This window comes from Mustelus asterias, chromosome 11 (genome assembly GCF_964213995.1).
Source record: "Mustelus asterias chromosome 11, sMusAst1.hap1.1, whole genome shotgun sequence".
Classification (NCBI taxonomy): Eukaryota; Metazoa; Chordata; class Chondrichthyes; order Carcharhiniformes; family Triakidae; genus Mustelus; species Mustelus asterias.
The window spans coordinates 55,299,911-55,313,710 of NC_135811.1; the positions used below are offsets into that span (position 1 = coordinate 55,299,911).

The window sequence follows — 13,800 nt, forward strand, 5'->3', positions numbered from 1 at the left end:
GCCCATCGAGTCCACTCCACCATTCAATCATGGTTGATTTCAACTCCATTTACCCGCTCTCTCCCCATAGCCCTTAATTCCTCGAGAATGTCTTAAGATATACGGTTATTGTCGTAAAATTGAGTTTATGAACACAGAAATGGTTCATTCAGTCCACTGTGCCTCTACCAATACTAATTCTTCAGTTAGATCTCTCTACAGTACTCTATTTCCCACATCCTATAATATATTAATTTTTAAACACATATCCATCTTCTTCTCAAATTATGTTACAGACTCTGGCTCAATAATGACAAGCAGTAAAGAATCATAGAATCCTACATACAGAAGGAGGCTATTCGGTCCATGAAGTCTGCACCAACCACAATCCCGCCCAGGCCCCATCCCCATAACCCCATGCATTTACCCTAGCTAGTCCCCCTGACACTAAGTGGCAATTTACCGTGGCCAATCCACCTAACCCGCACATCTTTGGACTGTGGGAGGAAATCGGAGCACCCAGAGGAAACCCACGCAGACACAGGGAGAATGTGCAAACTCCACACAGACAGTGACCCAAGTCCAGGAATTGAACCTGGGTCCCTGGCGCTGTGAGGCAGCAGTGCTAATCACTGTGCCACCGTGCCACAAAAGCAATTCTATGTTCTAATAACAGTGTGTGTGAAAACTAACTTGCCTCTTTACTCTGGTGATGATCCTTACACAGAAAATTTGTTTGGTAGTATTGGAGTATTGCAGGGAAAAAAAGAGACATACTGTCAAAGCTTTTCATCTTGTACTCATCAGGCCAGATTTGTCCTGATGAATGCGAGGCGAAAAGTTTCAACAAGTCTCTTTTTCAGTTATACTGATAGTTAACCAGTGATAATACTTCATTGTTTACCCTCTCTAAACATTTCAGAATTTTCCATAGGACCTTCTCCAATCCAAAGCAAAATCTAACATGCATTGACTTTTCATTTCATGTTTTTATCTGCACTACAGCTCTCAGAGGTGTGGACCCCTGGACCTCTCTGTGTCTCCACTCAATAGAAAAATGATCGGAAGTAGCAATGAAAGACATAGGCCGGTATTTTACAACTTCACTCAGGCGAGGCTCGTAAAATCCACCCGAGGCCAACGGAGAATTTGGTTCTGCGAGCCGCGCCTGCCCCGATTCCAGGGCGGGCGTGGCGGTAAAAGCCCGGCCATAAAATTGATTTAATAGTCTATATTGATGATCCTGAAGAGAATTCAATGCTGCACTGGATAGAAAGAGTTCACAGATGAGAGTATTGATCTGCAGTGGTCTGGATTTGCTGATATGACCTTTATGTAGTCAAGTGCTTATTAATATCTGGTATGTGAGGGGAAAGGCTGAACAGGTTGGAGTTTAGAAGATTGAGAGCTGATCTTATTGAAACATATACAATCCTGACAGGACTTGATAGGGAAGATGTTTCCACTTGTGGGGGAGTCTAGAACTAGGGGACACAGTTTAAGAAGGGGTGCCCTTTCAAAATGTAAATGAGGAATTTTTTATCTTAGAGGGTTATTAGTGGAATTCTTGTTCCCAAAAGCAATGGAGGCTGGGTCACTGAATGTATTTAAGGTGGAGTTAGACAACTTCTGACAGACAAGGGAGTCAAGGATTATAGTGGATAGCTGGGAAGTGGAATTGAGACCACAAACAGATCAGCCATGATCTTATTGAATGGCAGAGCAGGCTCGAGGGGCCAGATGGCCTACTCCTAGTTCTTATGTTCTAGATCAGCCATGATCTTATTGAATGGCAGAGCAGGCTGGAATGGTCTTCTCCTGTTCCTAAATCCTGTGGTCCTTATAACCCCTTATTTTCAAGTTGTGCCCCCTAGTTCTAGATTCCCTCATAAGGGGAAAATCCTTTCAGCATCAAACTTGTCTAACCCCCTCACAATCTTATATGTTTCAACAAGGTCACCTCTCAGTCTTCCAAACTCCACTGAGGACAAGCACAACCTACTCAACCTATCCTCCCAAGACAACCTACTGCAACCTTCAGTGAAGCTGCTTCCAACGCAAGTTTATCCCTCCCTAAGTAGAGACCAAAACTGCACACAGGTGTGGTCTCACTGATGGCCTATACAGTTGTAGCAAGACTTTCCTACTTTTATATTCCATCCCCCTTACAATAAAGCCAAACATTTCATTTACCCAATTACTTGCTGTACCTGCATGCTAACATTTTGTGATTAATGTACAAGGACCCCCAGATCCCTCTGTATCTTAGCATTTTAGAGTCTCCCTCTACAAGGCCTGTATCCTCAGCACTTTGCTGTATGGCAGCGAAGCCTGGACAAAGGCTCAATAACTTCTGTTTCTGGTGTCAACGCGGCATCCTTAGCATCACATGGAAAGAAAAGTCACCAATGAAGCAGTCCTTTCAAGAGCAAACACACTGTTAGCACTAATCAGCAAAGAACCCTCTGCTGGCCAGCGCACATTCATGGGTTGGAAGATGGCTGCATCCCCAGGGATATGCCACATGGTCAGGTAGTCCATGCCAAGACAGACATGAAAGCCCTCAACATCAGTCCCGACATGTGGAAGGCTCCAGCTGCAAATGGCAGCATCAGCTGGAGTTCACCAGCACGACAACATGTGGTTTCAGAGGCTCCACAGCAGACGTCAGCCCTGAAAACAAGGTGCCAGCGGAGATTATTCTACACCACTGGCAAGGGACAGCTTCCTGTGGGGCATTTGTGGCAGACTTTATCTTTCCAGAATCAGTTTGTTCAGCCCTGAGAGGAAACACAGCAGTTGATCTGATCTGTCCTCACCAGAGTTCCCATCATCTCCGGCAGGTGGAAGGATGCCAACCCACAACTTCAGGACGTCCTACATTACCTCACAATCACGGTGGCACAGTGGTTAGCACTGCTGCCTCACAGCGCCAGGGACCCGGGTTCGATTCCCGGCCTCGGGTCACTGTCTGTGTGGAGTTTGCACGTTCTCCCCGGCATGGATTTTACGACTTCGTTCGAGCGAGGCTCATAAAATCCCGCCCGAGGCCAACAGAGAATTCCGTTCTGCTGGTAAAATTCTGGTCCCCGTGTCTGCGTGGATTTCCTCCGGGTGCTCTGGTTTCCTCCGACAACCTGAAAGACGTGCTGATTGGGTGCATTGGGTCGTGCTAAATTCTCCCTCAGTGTACCCGAACTGGTGCCGGAGTGTGGCGACTAGGGGATTTTCACAGTAACTTCATTGCAGTGTTAATGTAAGCCTACTTGTGACACTAATAAATAAATAAATTTTAAAAACAACCAGGGAAGTATGTTTGGGTAAATACAGTTGCTACTGTAATGTAAGAGGCATTATTGCAAGTATTGTGGTTTTTCTTCTCTTTTACTTCATTTCACATTTTCAACCTATTTAATTCCAGAAAAAAGGATCTACTGCTGAAGCTTTTCATCATGCACTCATCAGGACAATCACCAGAATGCCAAATTTCAAAGGAGCAACAATTTATACTGCATGAGAAAAGGGAGCTGATTGGTTGGGATATTGGTCAAGGCATTGCCATGGAGAATACATCTGGGAACTATTGTCCCCCACGATTTTGTTTAATTCAAAAAAAGCACAATGCCTGGCCATGTTCTTTTTGACTGCAGAGGACAGGTCTGAATATAAATATATGCACCGTCCAGCAAGCATGGGGCAGCACAGTAGTTAGCACTGTTGCCTCACAGTGCCAGGGACCCAGGTTCGCTTCCAGCCTTGGGCCACTGTTTGTGCGGAGTCTGCACTTTCTCCCAGTGTCTGCGTAGGTTTCCTCCCACGGTCCAAAGATGGGCAGCATAGGTGGATTGGCTATGCTAAATTGTCCCTTAGTGTAGGTTAGGAGAGTTTACTGGGTAAATATGTGGGGTTACGGGTTAGGGTCTGGGTAAGATGTGCTGTCGGAGAGTCAGTGCAGACTTGATGGGCTGAATGGCCTCCTTCTGCACTGTAAGGGTTCTATGATTATGGGCCCAACAATCTTACATTACTCTTGCTGGAAGTTACACGTATTCAGGCAAATATCCATTACTTCCCTGGTACATTCCCCATGGTAATACCTTGCCCAATCAGGGTTGACTTGCCAACCAATCAGCACCCTTTTCTCACTCAGTACGGATTGTTGCTCCCTTTGAAATTTGGCATTCTTGTGTCTGTTCTGATGAGTGCAACACAAAAACCTTTGCCAGCACATTTCTTTTATCTGCAATAATTACATTGAATTAATGTCTGAAAATAAATCTGTGCCGGTAACACTCACATCTTGATGCTGCACTGCTCGTGTCGCTGAGCTGGGCTTCGACCGCTTTGCGTTTTGACTATCGCCATCTTGATGTTCCGCTCTCCCGAGTACTTTCTTTTCAGCGTGTTGTAAAGCGTGTGGCAAGGCGCCTCGCACTGACGGGCGGTGGTCTTCCGAGGTGCAATGTGGGAAATTCTCTTTGTTTGTCTTATCCCTGCCACACAAACAGAAGAACATTCCGGTGAGCAAAATAAAAGATCCCACAAGAAAGACAAGATTATTTTTCAGAAATGAGATGGCTGTAAAACTGATCGATGCTGCACACAGTTTGCAGCCAGAGCTATACGGCCTTGGTGGAGATTCGAGGCACATTGAACATTGCAGCACAGGAACAGGCCCTTCGGCCCTCCAAGCCTGCACCAACCCTGCTGCCCAACTGAACTAAAACCCCCGACTCTACTGGGGACCATATCCCTCTATTCCCATCCTATTCATATATTTGTCAAGACGCCCCTTAAAAGTAATTGAAATATCTTTTGAAATATATATATTATCTTTTCTTTAAAAAAAAACCTTGGCTTGATCGCTCTGGTCGAGCCCACATCTATACTATCAGAATCCCACCCCTACGAGCTACATTCACACCTCCTTCCTCTTGTACTGGTGGATTTTTAAAATGGTGAATTGACGTTCCTTCCCCATGTGCATCCTGGAAACCTGGATGCAAAGCCAGAACAAGGTGCACTTGGCTCCCAGACTAGTTGCCAACAACCCCGGTAGATAGCCGCTGATAATTATGGGAACAGTCTACCAGAGCAGCCTGAGATTACACAGTATGTATTTCATTCATTTATATTTTACACATGAACTTTATATCCTCCAACCAACATCTAAAAGGTTATCTGGTAATTGTCACATTGCTGTTCGTGGGAGCTTGCTGTGCACAGGCTAGCTGCCATGTTTCCCATCTTAAGGCATTCGCTGAATCACAGAACTGTTACGGTGCAGAAGGAGGCCCATTCGGGCCATCATGTTTGCACCAGCTCTCCGAATGAGCATTATGGCTTAGTGCCATTCCCCTGCCCTTTCCCTGTACATTATTTGAATAGAAACAATCATCTAATGCCCTCTTGGATGCCTCAATTGAACCTGCCTCCACCACACTTCCAGGCAGTGCATTCCAGATCCCAACCACTCGCTGTGTGAAAAGGTTTTTCTTACATTGCATTTGCTTCTTTTGCAAACCACTTTAAATCTGTACCCTCTTGTTTTTGAACTTTTTATGAGCGGGAACAGTTTCTCCCTATCTACTCGATCCCAACCTCTCGTGATTTTGAACATCTCTATTGAATCTCTTCTTCCCTCCAAAGGGGAACAGTCCCAACCTCTCCAATCTATCCTCATCACTGATGTTTCTCATCCCTGGAACCATTCTTGTAAATCTCATCTGCACTCTCTCCAATGCATTCACATCCCTCCAGTGGTGTGAAACCCAGAACGCAATAACATGGGTGTGAAAGGCACTATATAAACGCAAGTCCTCTCCTTTCTCGAAAATAACCAGTTTGTTGGTTTACAACTGGCTTTGAACAAAGCCAGTTCTTCACTCACCTGAAGAAGGGGCTTAGAGCTTCGAAAGCTTGTGTGGCTTTTGCTACCAAATAAACCTGTTGGACTTTAACCTGGTGTTGTTAAACTTCTTACTGTGTTGAACAAAGAACACAGAACAGTACAGCACAGGAAGAGGCCCTTCGGCCCTCCAAGCCTGCACCTATCATGATGCCTGCCTAAACTAAAACCGTACGCACTTAGAGTCCGTATCCTTCCATTCCCATCCTATTCATGTATTTATCTAGTTGCCCAATGTGTCGGTTTTCGTGGGGGCAGGGGTAAAGCACACAGCAGCACATTTGGGATGGCAGTATCCAGCACATACAGCAAAGGGTTGGGTCACCTGGTTGTATGATTGGTTTTGGGTAGCAAGGATCCACCTACAGGAGAGGCTGGGGGCAGAGAACCCGAGGGAACATCCCGCGTAGGTTTGAAATCTCAAAAGTACACTCAATCTTACATTTCTTTGAGGCTGTGGTCATCGTCCTGTTAGCTCAGCAGTTGTCACCCCTTCCCTTGTCGACAGAAATGGAACTGGGAGACTTGGTCCTGGATCTTGGCGGAGACTGTTTGTTGATGATGTTCAGCAGAGGTGCCGAAAGTTCTTTGGACACACAAACAAACTGGCCTTCAAACCTTCACCGATAACAAAGCAAAAGAATTTCATTATCATTTCTCCAAAGTACTATTTGTGATTTGAGAGTTTCCCTTCAGAAACAGACTGCCTTTGAAGCCGAGGAGGAATTCTTACTTGGGAACAGAGAGAGTGACCCTCCTTAGCTTATACTGGCCCAATACCAAACAACAAATACACCCAGTGACCTCTACACAAATTCATCAGACTCAACTACTCATCCCAGTCCCAGATTATTTTCATGCAGCAAAAGCTGATTGGCTAGGCCAAGTTGATGACAAGCTATTGATGGAGCGATGTCATACTGGACGGGCCCATTCACTGTGGGGGGAAGCTGCTGTTGTCAGTTTTATTTGTGTTAATAAAGCTTCAAAGAAGAACCAACATTATGGAGTTAAATTAGAAAACTTGTTAAGCTGCGACTGATTCAAAAGGTGCATCCCAGTTGTTCCTTCCTTGTTGGGATAGACAGAAGATGAATGTGTTTTCCTTCCCCAACAATTCTGCTCACATTGAACCAAACCCCCAAGAAGTGAAAAAAGGCTGGGGCCTTGCTCAGTATCAGCAGAATTTGCTGTAAATAGCTAGAACAACCCCAGCATCCTGCTCTTCCAATATAACCCAATAAACAGCGAGAGATTTAATCATTGGCTTCTCCTGTCTGGTGTTTTACTACTTTCAGATTGGCAACCATTATTGCAGGATCTAAACTTTCTGCTACACCAATATAAGAACTGCAATACTACGGGTGCTGTAAGGGTGGCGTGGTGGCACAGTGGTTAGCATTGCTGCCTCACAGCACCAGGGACCCAGGTTTGATTCCAGCATCAGCCACTGTCTGTGTGGAGTTTGCACATTCTCCCTGTGTCTGCATGGGTTTCCTCCCACAGTCCAAAGATGTGCAGATTAGGTGGATTGGCCAGGCTCAATTGCCCCTTAGTATCAAGGGGATTAGCTGGGTAAATACATGGGTTTATAGGGCCTGGGTGGAATTGTTGTCAGTGCTGGCTTGATGGTTGAATGCCTCTTTCTGCACTGCAGGGATTCCATGGCAAGGTTCTACTTTTAGTGTAATGTGGGCAAACGAAGTGACCGGGGTACATTGATATTGGAGCTCTGTGGAATATCAAATAGCTAGACTATTTTCCACGCAGATATGTTTTGGGGAACTTAGTCTAAATCCAAGTCACGAAGAAATATATTTAATCGCATTCCTCCAAAGTTGCTATAAGCAATAAGCTTGATTTGCTTTTCATTAACTAAAGTCAAGGGAGAGAAAAGGCCTTCAGCTCTGTCGGGGTTAGACTGTTCTAATCCTGCTTAAGAATGGTGAGAGAACAAGCAGCTTAAATCCTGGAGGCTGCAGAGCGTTAGCGAGGGAGCAGGTCTGACAGTGGGCCGGCCAAAGCTATCACATGTCCTTAATCTGAAAGGATCAGCTCTTTAAACTGAAGCAATGCGAACAATTCAAAAGGGTACACTGGCTGGGAGTGAGCCACAAGGCTGCTGCAAGTTTTCTTAGTGAAAGCAAAACTGAACTACTGCAGCACATCTGACAATCTAGTCTTCCCTCCCAGTGGTTTCAGGAACCTGACATTTTCCATCCATTAAAATGAATGATTGCAACATTGCGGGTTATATATCTACAATTTTCAGCAACTTAGCCAACCCATAATCACAGCAACTTAGCCAGTTGGTATTGGGGGAGGCGATAGCCCAGTGGTATTACCACAAGACTATCAATCCAGAAACTCAGCTAATGTTCTGTGGATCTGGGTTCAAATCCGGACACTGCAGGTGGTGGAATTTGAATTTAATTTTTAAAATCTGGAATTAAGAATCTACTGATGACCATGAAACCATCGTCGAAAAAACCCATCTGGTTCACTAATGTCCTTTACGGAAGGAAATCTGCCGTCGTTACCTTGTCTGGCCTATATGTGACTCCAGAATCACAGCAATATGGTTGACCTTTGAACAAGGGCAACTAGGGATGGGCAATAAATGCTGGCCAGCCAGCGACGCCCATGTCCTATGAATTAATTTTTTAAAAATCACTGGGAATGGGCTTGTTATAGAATAAGACCAATAGATAATTAGCTAATTCAAAAAGGTGCAGGTGCTGCTTTGTGATGATGGTCCAAATAAAATAAACCATAACTCGCAACCTAGTTATAATGGATCACTGAAATTAAAATGAAGTATAAAAAGATTGAAGATCATTTCTGTACACAAATAATTACAATGGCCAGTATTTCCCACGCAACCCACTGCGTGTTTCGGGATGGCCTGCCATTGGCCAGCGCCAAGATCTTCTGGTCCTGCTGTTGTCAACAGGGTTTTCCGTTGAATGCACCCCTCATCGCTGGGAAACCCACGGCGGGGCTGCGCTGTCAGCGGGACCAGAAGATCCCACCGCAGTCAGCAGCTGGAAAATTCCAGCCAATCTGTTGCAAAGTTCAGCCCTCTAATTTACAGAATAGAAATGAAAAGTCTGACGCACTCCACATTTCATATTAAAGTCTATCAATCAGATGTTGTCACATTGAGTGCATTAAATTCTCAATCATTTATATACAATTTATGAGCACTATAAGGTGGGGGGTTGGGCTATCTCATAATCCAATTGTTCCATTCGTGGGATTTCTTTTTGTCCTTAATTCTATCGCACGTTTGATTTTGTGAGGTTGCGGCTAGAGATAGTGGCGATTGGGAGGTGGGGTTCACGCGCATTAGCTACACCCTTCTGTACATATACCCATTTCAGCAAAGCCCCTTAGCAGAGATTTCCCATTTGGGTTTCCTCCTTCACTGCTCCATTCTGGCCAAACAAGCTTCTGATAGCAGAAGCAGTGTTTGACTTGATGGCACTAGGCCTGTGTATGATGGGGCTCAGTCGCATGAGGTGAGACTCATTGAGAAATAAGCTGTTTCTGTTGTTAGGGTACAGATTAAAAACCCCAAGTTTTATCATGACTTCAGACAATTTGCTAATTTGGCATTAGTGTGAGGATATGGATGTTCCACTCCAGGTGCAATTCTACTGATACACTGGGAAGCTTTTATCAAAACAAAACAAACTTTATTTAACAACACAGTTTAACTATAACAAATGAATTGGTTTAACATTTAACAATTGAACAATACTTAAACATGACCAGTTACAATTCTTAACTTCTAACCTATCCTTATGAGTTCCAATTCAAGAATATTCCTCTTACAGACTTACAGCCCTCTTCAAAATCAGTTAAGCTAAACACAAGTTTACTTACTTGTACTTAGGTTGCCAACCCTGTAGCTCTCAGACACCTTCTAGAGAGAGAGAGAGAGAGAGACATGTCTTGCTTCTTTCAGAACAAAGCAGTAACTGCTTGTTTTAAAATGAAAGAGAATTCGTGTTTATTTTTCCCTGCACACTTAGCTCCTCCCATTAAGCACATGCCTTGGTCCCTGTCAATCAACCTAATCAAAACTTTACTCTGAAACCCCAGGGGGAACCTAAGTCAACACAAGCGCTTCAGTTCACCTTAAAACAAACACCTCAGGTACTTAACCTGTTCTCCCAGCTATCAATGCAAAAGATTCTGGAGACAAATTGGCACCCTGCAAAACAGAGCTGAATTTTAAACATACCCTTTACAAGAAACATGATATAAATGTATTTCTTAAAGGCGCAGTATCATCACACTGTTGCACAAAGAGTACAACTCACTTGAAAAGTGAACATTTGTCAGGTACACAAGGGAAGTAAAGCTCTGTTTCAGTGTGTAGTTGATCCCCATTGTGAACAAATAAACTCCTAACAGTTCAACAAAGAATTGAAGGGAATGTTCTTTTAAGATCATTCTATCTTACAGGGCGGCACAGTGGCACAGTGGTTAGCACTGCTGCTTCACAGCTCCAGGGACCTGGGTTCAATTCACGGCTTGGGTCACTGTCTGTGTGGAGTTTGCACATTCTCCTCGTGTCTGCATGGGTTTCCTCCGGGTGCTGCGGTTTCCTCCCACAGTCCAAAGATGTGCGGGTTAGGTTGATTGGCCATGCTAAAATTGCCCCTTAGTGTCCTGAGATGCATAGGTTAGAGGGATTAGTGGGTAAAATATGTAGGGATATGGGGGTGGGGCCTGGGTGGGATTATGGTTGGTGCAGCCTCGATGGGCCGAATGGCCTCTTTCTGTACTGTAGGGTTTCTGTGATTTCTAAGTGTCATTTTTCTTTATCTGCCACATTTTTGCACTTGATTGCATTTTCTTGCATTGCATTTTGAACAGTGGGTAAGGTAATATTCAATTACAAAGCTAGCATTTGATCTAACACTTCAGTATTAAACCACATCAGGTACACAATACTCTAGAATGAGTACCGTATTTACATCCTTCTGCTCTTCAACTAAACAATTCATCCTCCAATCTGACTAACCCATTCTGGCTGCTGGATAGATTGATACTTAACTGCCCCTAGACTACTCCAACTACTGCAGTGACATTAAGGCCCCAAAATTACACCTTAGAATACTAATTTACAAGTACCTCATCTGTTTCTCTCAAATTCCTCTCCGCAATTTTCATATACTCCCTATCACCATTTCATATCCCCATTGAGACATTCAGATTCTGACATCCCATACAATAAACTGAGGGCCTTAATCTGATTCATATTGAAACCTTAATCAGAGAAGAGAAAATAAAACACGAAACAAGGAAATGTAACCAAGTTGCCCAATATAGAATCAGGCATTTAGTCATGCATAGAGTTAGTATGTTGTTAACAGTAAATAATGTGATCCTATAATTACTAATCCTTCCTGTATCATGAGACATCTGAATGCAATGGCACTTATCGTCATCACTGCTTTCCCTGCGAAGGTGACAGGAGACATTCTTCCAGCCCTTTGATACAATGAGCTTATTCCACTACATCAGAGGTCAGTTAGGAATCAACCATGCTGGTGTGTGACTCGACCAGTGCTGGGGAACCAGTGGCCCGGGGGCCACACGCAGCCCTTCTGGGTTCTGAGTGCAGCCCACGAGACATTTTATTGACCGTTGCCCACGCACAGGATTGCCACACATCACTAATTCCATCCACGCAGTTATTTCCCGGTGTGACTGAAGTGAAACCCTCGTAAAGCAAGGGCAAGTGAAGTGAGGTGCGTGCCGATTGCTCACAACATTGACTGTGAGAGCCGTGCTCTCCCTCTGTGTCCAAAACGTAAATATTTCTTTTGTTTTTACCATTTGAAGTTGATGATGGTTTTATTAATATATAAATGATGAAGCATTTTCTATAATTCATTTTGAAATATTTATGTGTTTTAAATGTATTGAATCTTATTCAAGGGTCATGGTTAGTGAACTGCTGATTTCCATCTTGTGGCCCACTGAGATGAAGAAGGGCCACTCATGTGACCCACTCACTAGCCCAGGTTGCCCATTCCTGGACTAGAGTTATATACTGACCAAATTATAAGGACAGCAGGTTGCCTTTCCTGAAGAAAGACTGAACTAGTTGGGTTTTTACAACAATCCAACAGCTTTCATGGTCATTTTTACTGGGACCAGCTTTTGAAAACTGAATCCAAACTCTCCAACTTGCCAGGGGGAGATTTGAATTCACATTCTGGATGATTAGTTTGGGTTTCTAAATGAACAGGTCAGTGACGTCACAGTTACCATGTTTGGTAAGGTGTGTAGGTGTATTGTCAATCTGCAGTGGAAAACATTGTTCACTGATAACCTTCCAAGAACTCTGCATTCCTCCAATGCCGGTCCCTGATGTACGACTGATTTCTTTCACACCACCGCTGGCAGCTGTCTTATGCTCTGGGATCTTCTTCCTAAATCTTTCCCTCCCCCTTTAAGACACTCCTTAAAACCTACCTTTTTGGGCTCAGTTTTTGATCACCTGACCTAATGTCTCTTGATGTTGTTCAAGGTCAAACTTTACAGAAAGATGTTTTGCTGTGTTATATAAATGCAAATTGTCCCTGTTATGTCAGAAAAGGGGCAGCCAGTTTGTACACTAAGGGTGGCACAGTGGTTAGCATTGCTGCCTCACAGCACCAGGGACTCCGGTTCAATTCGGTCTTGGGTGACTGTCCGTATGGAGTTTGCATGTTGGCCCCATGAGTGCGTGGGTTTCCTCCGGGTGCTCCGGTTTCCTCCCACAGTCCAAAGATATGCAGGTTAGGTGGATTGGCCACGCTGAATTGCCCCTTAGTGTCAGGAGGATTAGCAGGGTAAATATGTGGGGTTACGGGGCTAGGGGCTGGGTGGGATTGTTGTCGGTGGAAACTCGATGGGCTGAAAGGCCTCTTCCTGCACAGTAGGAATCCTATTCTATTCTATGATACACAGCAAGTTTCCACAAACAACAATGTCACAATGACCAAATTATCTACTTTAGGCATGGGACACCCTGGGACATCTCTTGCTCTTCTTCAAATCATGCAATGGGATCTTTAACACCCATCTGAAGGGGCAGACATGGCCTCACATATCATTGGGAAGGTGCTCCCTCAGACAGTGCAGCACACCTTCAATATGTCATTGGGATATCAGCCTCAGGGCCCTGGAATGGCACCCAATAGCACAACCTCCTGTTTTAGAGACAAGGGCACTGAACCCAGATGACATCCTACTTTATGCCTTACTCTATATGATCAGACTAAAGGAATCCAAATTCTGGAACTTGGATCCCACCCTGTTGCAAACATTGCATTTTTCTGAACTGTAACATCTGGATTGAGAAACCCAAACATGCCAGTCTGTGCCACCCAGAATTCCAACTGAAGTAAACCTGCCCATTTAGAAACATTCTAAAAGGCTCAACTCCTGAATTCACTTAATTCATGACAACTTGAGGCAGAATGTTACTCTCCCTCCCCTCCCGCCAGATTCTGTAGTTGGAGGGGTGGAGGGATGATTTGGGGAGGGGGGGGAGGTGTGTGAAATTGAATGGAGGAGATTCGCTTCAGGATCCTGCCACCCAGAATGGGTAGTGACTTTACAGTGGGGTGGGCAGGACCTTGGAGGGGAAGCCTACATTTGCCCCAATTAAGGTCCTTAAGTGGCCACCTATTTTCACCCAGTCTCAATTTATAGACTGGTCAGCAGATGACAGATTGGGTGGGGGCAGGGTGAGGGAGGACCCATAATCAGGCAGAGTTGAATCTCTGATGGGAAGGCAGGGGGTACATGTCCATCAGAAGCCCCCTTAAGGCCCTGTTGGACCACCCTCCCTCAACCCGGTCCTATCGCTGAGACCCTGATCACTCCCTTGTGACAGCCTCAGACAT

The 13,800-nt window shown here is 44.6% G+C and overlaps 1 protein-coding gene across 6 annotated transcripts in view; it reads right to left on the reverse strand.

Moving 5' to 3' along the window:
• Nucleotides 1-13,800, reverse strand: part of fam13c (family with sequence similarity 13 member C) — a 181,423-nt gene that overhangs the window by 110,054 nt on the left and 57,569 nt on the right. For 5 of the 6 annotated variants that reach the window (XM_078223617.1, XM_078223615.1, XM_078223618.1 and 2 more), the window contains 2 exons: nt 6,330-6,505; nt 4,277-4,472 (listed from right to left, as the gene is read on the reverse strand). In XM_078223617.1, the coding sequence (XP_078079743.1) occupies nt 4,277-4,472; nt 6,330-6,331 (198 nt within the window). In that variant the 5' untranslated portion in view covers nt 6,332-6,505. Of the gene's footprint in view, nt 1-4,276; nt 4,473-6,329; nt 6,506-9,775; nt 9,816-13,800 lie in introns of all 6 variants that reach the window. The other variant, XM_078223613.1, reaches the window with a different exon arrangement.